This window comes from Mesoplodon bidens, assembly GCF_964165515.1.
Source record: "Mesoplodon bidens genome assembly, chromosome: 18".
NCBI classification, from domain to species: domain Eukaryota; kingdom Metazoa; phylum Chordata; class Mammalia; order Artiodactyla; family Ziphiidae; genus Mesoplodon; species Mesoplodon bidens.
In genome coordinates this window covers 19,854,535-19,862,464 of record NC_138175.1, presented here as the reverse complement: position 1 = coordinate 19,862,464, position 7,930 = coordinate 19,854,535, and the positions used below count along the sequence as shown (strand labels likewise).

Sequence of the window (7,930 nt, the reverse complement as noted above, 5' to 3'; positions counted from 1 at the left end):
AAAGAAGATTCACAAATGGCCAATAGCACATGAAAACATACTTAGCCTCATTAGTCATTAGGGAAATGCAAAGCAAAACTCACAATGAGATACCATTTAACACCCACTAGGATGACCTGAATCAAAATAATAGATAATAACAAGTGTTGACAAAGATTGGAGAAATTAGAAATCTCATACACTGCTGATGGGAGTGTAAAATGGTGCAGCTGCTCTGCGAAACAGTTCAGTGGTTCCTCAAAACATTAAACACCGAGTTCTTACATGGTTCGCAATTCCACTTCCAGATATAAGTGCAAGAGGAATGAAAACCTATGACCAAACAAAATTTGCAGGCAAATTTGCAAGCAAAATTTGCAGGCATTCATAGAAGAATTATTTATGATAGCCCAAAAGTAGAAACAACCAAAATGTCCATCAGCTGATGAACTAGTAAACAAACTGTAGTGTATTCATACAATGCAATGCTATTTGTCAATAAAAAGGAATGAAGTACTGATACATGCTAGAACATAGACAAAACCTTGAAACATTATGCAAAGTGAAAGAAGCCAGATGCTAAAGACCACATATTATTCCATCTATATGTAATGTGCAGAATAGGCAAATTTATATATAGAGAGAATAGATTAGTGGTTGCCTAGGGCTGGGGAGGTTGGAGGGGAAATGGAAAATGACTAGTAATAAGTATGGAATTTCTCTTTGGGATGATGGAAATGTTCTAAAATTGATTGTGGTGATGGCTGCACAGCTCTGTGACCATACTAAAAACCACTGAATAGTACAGTTTAAAATAGTAAATTGAAAGGTATGTGAATTATATCTTAATAAAGCTCTTTTTGAAAGAGTTATGATGAGGTGCTCCCCACCCCACTGAATATGTCAGGGCTCTCTTGGAATCATACCTGCAGAGACATTACATTATTAAGGCCATGGCAGGATGGCTGAATGCTGTGGGTTCCTTTTTATATATACAAAAGCAGCAAAGATCATTAACCTTCCTCAGTTTATTGTTAAAAGTTGAAGGTTATCTATTCATAAACAAATTGTGCATTTTGCTTCAAGATGACCTAACTTATCAACACTATAGAATAGCAGAAAGCCATCAAACATACAATCAATCTGTATCAGACTTTAAAAAAAAACACTCAAGTAAAGCAGAAACTAACACACCATTGTAAAGCAATTATACTCCAATAAAGATGTAAAAAAACAAAAAAACGAAAAAACGTATTCTGGTCACTAGAGATGATCATGTGGCCTATTGTTATAATAAATTATAATAATAGAAAAAAACACTCAAGGAGCACTACTCTTATAAAAAAAATTAGAGTCGTAAATAGTATGTAACATTTTACCTAAAAAAGAACCATAAAACAATACTGAATTTGTGAAAATAAAGGGAAGCCTCACTAAAATGGAGTCAGGAGGCCAGAAGAGGGAGCTCTCACACACATGCCACTCAAGGTCAATAAAAGATCCAACGGAAGAGACATAACTCAAAGCTCCAGCAGGAGGTGATACTACCTTACTACTGGCCAGCAGGAGGAAGAAAGATTTTCTCCTTGCCTGGCACAGCTCAGCCAGTGAGAGACTGTCACAACTCAGCCAATGAAAATTCACTATACTTAAACTCCCAGTTTCCTCCAATGGATTTTTTTGTTTATAACAGCCCCTCCCAACTTCCCCTTCTCCCTATAAAAGAGTTTCCTCTTTTGCTTTACCAGACTTGCATGTGGTTCACCCTGGTTGCATGTCCTGAGTTGCAGTTCTTTACTGCTCCCAAATAAAGCTGTTTTGCTGGTAAAAAAATAACTGATTGTTTTAGGTTAACAAATTCTAGGTAAACATTATGCATGCTGAAGTGATTGGGGTGCAATGTACCAATATTTGTAACTTATTTTAAAATTTATCAAAAGCTAAGATGGGGCTTCCCTGGTGGTGCAGTGGTTGAGGGTCTGCCTGCCGATGCAGGGGACACGGGTTCATGCCCCGGTCCAGGAAGATCCCACATGCCGTGGAGCAGCTGGGCCCTTGAGCCATGGCCGCTGAACCTGCGCGTCCGGAGCCTATGCTCCGCAACGGGAGAGGCCACAACAGTGAGGCCCACGTACCGCAAAAAAAAAACAAAAACAAAAACAAAAACTAAGATGAATCGATAGAAGGATGGATAGAGGATATGTGATTAAACAATTATAGCAAAATGTTCATTGTAGAATCTAGGTGGTAGGTATATAGTTTCACCGTAAAATTCTTTCAAGCTTTCTAAATGTTTCCAAATTTGTATTAAAATGTTGGTGGGGGGAAAGAATGTTAAAATAAGAGGTGGTTTCTCAAGGCAGGAAAAGCCCACTTCTCCAACAGAAATCTGCATCTCCTATTTTGACAGCTGAGTTAGGAAAATAAATGCATGCAATAAAGAAGGGGGTGGGGTTCTCTTCTCTTATAACAAGCCTTGTTGAAATATTCAGATATAAAGAAGAACAATTATACATGGCTCGTTTGAGGCTAGAAGAATTAAAAGGGACATGAAGGAAAGATTACAAACTGTAATGGTGTCACGACTCACAGAAGCAGAGCTGGAAAAGCCAATCTAGTGAGCTAATCTAAGCTTTTAAGTCCTGGCCTTTCTAAACGTAGGTAAGGCTGAACATGACAAGCTGAGGGTAACTAAGGACCCCACCTAGACCAGAAAGCATAAATATGCAAGGACTCTTGATTTTGCTTTCTATTCTCCTTAAAGGTGACAGGCTGGTTGAGAGCTCAGTGAAAGTGTCCCAAGTGTGCATATTTTGGGTGCCAAATAAAACCTGCTCCTTGAAGGCGAGCCACAGTTCTGGTCTCAGTTCCTCTTTTCTTATTAAAGATAGGGTAGGACAAGAGGTCTTGCCACAGAGTTTGCCTCCTTCTTACAGGTACATGGCCCATCCACAGGTGGGCTCTCAAGAGAAGCCTGCTGGAGGGAGGGTTGGGGTTAAGGATGTGGTTATGCTTTCCAGAGTTTTCTTCCCAAAGACTGCTCAGGAGCTGGTTAGTGCAGAACTACCCCGGCCTGGAAAGAGCCCTCAGTCACAGGCTGGGGGCCTGTAGTACTTGAAAGACAAAAGGCTTCTCGCCAGATTGACTGCAGGAAATGGGGTAGCCCCAGCATAGTCATCCCCACCCCATTCCAAAGGGTATCTCTCTTTTCCACACTGAGCCCTCTCTCCCAGAGGAGCTCCTTCCAAATCAGTTTCTAGAACTAGAACTGCCTCATGCTCTAAAGACAAGATTTCGGGCTTCCCTGGTGGCGCAGTGGTTAAGAATCTGCCTGGGGGACACAATGCAGGGGACACAGGTTCGAGCCCTGGTCTGGGAAGATCCCACATACCGCGGAGCAAGTAAGCCCGTGAGCCACAACGACTGAGCCTGCGCGTCTGGAGCCTGTGCTCCGCAACGAGAGGCCGCGAGAGTGAGAGGCCCGCGCACCGCGATGAAGAGTGGCCCCTGCTTGCCGCAACTAGAGAAAGCCCTCGCACAGAAACGAAGACCCAACACAGCCAAAACTAAATAAAATTTTTAAAAAAGACAGGACCTCAACTCCTCAGAGACAACGTTTCATATCTGGAGCTTCCCATCATGCCTCAGAGAGCTGCCCTCCAACCCAATCCTTCAGATTCCCCCACACCCACCACGGTCACCCTCCTGCCCACCGCCTTGCCTCAGAGACAACATCCCCAAGCACTAGAGATATGAAGACCACCCCGTCAGAAGCACACTCCCACTCTTCAGACCTGGCGTCCCCCACACCCTCAGAGCTGTAACACTTCAACTCTCAAAGCAGGCACATTCTTCTGACTCCTCAGAACTAGCCCCCAAACCCTTCAAAGCTGGGGCTATATCCACCCCCTGTGTCCCAGAGTCAGGTTCCTAACCCCACAGCCCTAATCCTCCGCCACATCGCACCCATTCGCTGTTTTAGCGGTTTTGGGGCCTCCGCCAGGGCGGGCTCCATACCATCGTCTAGGCTCCTGAGGCGGGTGGGCAGGAGCGTGAACCGGGCAATAACGGCCCCCGGAAGCGCGGCGGCGCGCGGGGCGGGGCGGGGCCTGGAGGCGCGGGGCGGGGCTTGGAGCGCTCTGGGCGGCCTCGCGGGCGGTGACAGGTGAGCGGCGGAGTGGGGCAGGTGGGCGGGAATGGCGGAGCAGTGGGAGCTGGACGAGGAGGGCATCCGCCGCCTGGGGGCGCTGACCCTGGAGCAACCCGGTAGGGCCAGGCCGGGAGGGCCTGAATCGGGGAGCTTGGGGTTAGAGGCTGAGGGGAGAAAACTGAGGGGGAGGCAGAGGAATCTGAGGTGGATGGCGGGGAACGGCAGCAGAGGAGCGGTCTCTGAGGCGGAGGAGGGGTTACTGAAGCGGAAGGGTTACAGTGAAGTAGAGGTGAAGGAACTGAAGTAACCGGGGAGTCTGGGGCAGAGGGCGAGAAATTGAGGGAGAGAAGCCGAGTCAAAAATGGAGAAGGAGAAACAAGGTTAAGCGGATCCTGAGGCCAGGGACACAGAACTCGACAGTCTGAACTAGTGGAAGGAAAATGAGCCCCAAGAGGGGCATTGGCGGGAGAAGGGAAGCGTTGTCAGAAGGGCTTTTGAGGTCGGGGTACTATTGAGGAGCCACAGAGGGCGTTAATTTTGGCAGTTTCGGAAACTAACGACCCAGGAGGGCTTTTCCTGGTTGGGGTGAAATGGGAAAGGATGTTCCATCATCAGCCCCTCTCTTCGTCCAGTCTTCACCTCGAGAACTTGGCGATTCATTTGATCCATCTGGATGCGTAGCCTCCTTTTGAGACTCAGAAAGGGGTCTGATATAAAAGGAATAACAGCTGATCTCTCGAGGCGTTTAGATCAGTGCCTTGACTTCGTCCTAGAGGTAAAACGGGCGGAGTGACTGCTGACTCCACCTCTGACCTGGGGTTTGACTCACACAGCTTGCTTTCTAAGTTTTTAAGGAGTAGAAATGTTGGAAAAGTTATCAGCGTTCCAGATTCAACCTTTAGCCTTCCTAAATTCACTGCATCGTAATGGCAGGCCCTGTGTTAAATGCTTTCCCTGCATTATTTAATCCGCATAACAAGCCTGTGAAGCAGATGCTGTTACTGTTCCTATTTTACAGTTGAGGAAAATTGGGTTTAGACTCTTGCCCGAAGCCGCACAGCTGTAAGTAATGCAGCCAGGGTTTATTAACCCAGGACTCTGATTCCAGAACCTGCGCTCTAACCGTAACAAAGTTACCTTTCTTGCTTCCTCCAGTACTTTTTATTTGTGGGATATGCAATAACTTGGTTTTATTTTATTTAAATTATTTGTTATTTAAAATTTCTCAAAATTAATACACGCTGGTAACAGTCAAACACTGCATGAGTGAGCAAAGAGGGTATTAATCGGTCCTTCTTCTGGAAATCCCCCACCCCACCCCGAAGATAATGGTTTGGTGTGCATATAGATAGATTGATGTAGATATTTCAGGTTTTTCTTTTCCAAACTATTAATACTTTGAGCTCCCCTAATTTACAAGTTACCTAAGAAAAGCTCCGTTGGCTTGACATACTGGTGTACCTTTCTTTTCTTTTTTCCTTTCCTTCTTTCTTTTTTAAAAATTTATTCAATTTGATTTGGGGGGGCACATACCCCTTCCATTTTCCAGCTAGAATAATATGTGGCAGGATTTTTTTTTTTTGCTTGTTAGCTTGTCTTTATTACATGTGAATAACAAAATTGTGCTCATTCTGACAATCCAAACGATACAAAAGTATCTAAAGTAAAAGAATATTCTTCCCTCTCCTTTTCTGTTGCTTATACAAACATACACACATAGGTATCCTTTTTTATTTTTTTAAGGAATAGAGCATATATACTATTCGGCAATTTGCTTTTTTTACTTACCAATAAAACATGAATACTTTTCTTTCCTCCCTTCCATCCTCCCTTCCTTCCTTCTTTCTTTCTTTCTTTCTATCCTTCCGCCACGTGGCTTGCACATCTTCGTTCCCCAACGAGGGATTGAACCCAGGACTTGGGCAGTGAGAGAGCGGAGTCCTAACCCCTGGACGGCCAAGGAATTCCCAAAACATGGATACTTTTCAGTTAAATGAATGTGCTGGTATATGCATTCTAAAATTCTTCTGTATAAAATCACACTGGTCACCTTGGGGGAGAGAGGCTTTTACTTTTATTCTGTACTTTTCTGTACTGTTAGAATTTTCTGGCTGTGTAATAAGCATTACTTTCTTTTTAATATCCAAAGGGATAATCTTGGTGGTACACTTATAGACCTTTTCTGTATGTTTGTTTTCTTTGTTATATTTCTCTGTACTAAAAATTTCTAATAAATATTTATCCTTTGTCATGCAGAAAATTTTCATCTTAAGGTAGTCAAGTTTATTTTTCCTTATGATGTGTGATTTTTGTGTTTTATTTATGAAGCTTCCCCCTACACTGATGTAATAAGGGTCCTGTGTTTTTTTTTCTGAAAATTCTGCAGCTTTGCTTTTTTTTTTTTTTTTGCGGTACACTGGCCTCTCACTGTTGTGGCCTCTCCCGTTGCGGAGCACAGGCTCCAGACGCGTAGGCTCAGCAGCCACGGCTCACGGGCCCAGCCACTCCGCGGCATGTGGGATCCTCCCGGACCGGGGTACGAACCCGTGTCCCCTGCATCGGCAGGCGGACTCCCAACCACTGCGCCACCAGAGAAGCCCCATATTGATGCTTTTAAAAGGATGATCTGATCTTCTTATGAGCCTTGAATGTAGGATCTTTCACAGATGAGATATGGGAGGAAGGAAGGCCTGTTTTCAGTGACTCTACTCTTTATCCAAGCAGAGATCATAATATATCTACTGATGATCTCTTTTCAGAACTGGTGGAGTCTCTTTCATTGCAGGGATCTTACTCTGGAAAAATCCATTCCATTGGTGATGCCTTCAGAAATTTAAAAAGTCTCCGATCCTTAGATTTATCAAGAAATTTGATCACTAGCCTGAAGGTAAGTTCTATATTCTATGACCAGTCAGTTTATTTTTTTGATGGGAAGAAATAAAAGGTAGATAATATCAGCCTGGGGAATTTAGCATCTTCCTTTTAAATGTTTCCAAACTAAATTTTGCTATTCACTGTAAAATTCTTTTATGTTTGACATTTTTTATTATAAAATATTGGGGAAAAATTCCTTTTATACTGAGAGAAAACTATATTAAACTATCACTGCCTAGGGCAATAGTACAATTTTTAATGTGTGTTAAAAAATTATGAGGAGCACTGTTAAAAGTACAGATTCTTGGGAATTCCCTGGTGGTCCAGTAATTAGGACTCTGTGCTTTCACTGCTGAGGGCTCGAGTTCAATCCCTGGTCAGGGAACTAAGATTCTACAAGCCATGCGGCATGGCCAAAAAAAAAATAATAATAATAAATAAATATATAATAATAATAAAAGTACAGAGTCTTAGTCACTATTCCGAGAGAGACTCTAAGTTAATAAATCTGTGGTGGGTCCAGGACATTCCCAGGGGATTCTGATGATGTTGGTGCATGGCCTAAGTTGCTACTGTGAGTTTTTTCTAGGAGGGGGAGGAAATGATTGTCTTGAAAACAAAAATTTCCATGCCAGGAGATGGTGGTGCAGAGGGCAGTTTAGGAAAGTAGGTGGGAGCATGCTTAAGCAGAAAGTGTGAGGATTAGCAAACACAGAGAAAGAGCTCTACAAATATAAATGCCCCCACACACAGAGATGGAAGTTTTATTTTCTTTGCATAGACCCCCAAATTGTATTTCTTCCACTGTTCCCTTTTTGCCCAGCTATGGGACTGTCTTGATAAAGCCCTTCTGTGCAAGACTGAAGGTGAAAGACTTATAGATTCTATCCAGGATTGGTTAATGATCTGGATTATTCCTCCAGTTTT

At 43.5% G+C, this 7,930-nt stretch overlaps 1 protein-coding gene across 1 annotated transcript in view; it reads left to right on the top strand.

Moving 5' to 3' along the window:
* The first annotated feature begins 3,951 nt into the window (after positions 1-3,951).
* LRRC36 (leucine rich repeat containing 36) overlaps positions 3,952-7,930 on the top strand; it is a 45,574-nt gene continuing 41,595 nt past the window's right edge. The window contains 2 exon segments of the mRNA XM_081216860.1: positions 3,952-4,245; positions 6,889-7,016. Of these exon segments, the coding sequence (XP_081072986.1) occupies positions 4,176-4,245; positions 6,889-7,016 (198 nt within the window). The 5' untranslated portion in view covers positions 3,952-4,175.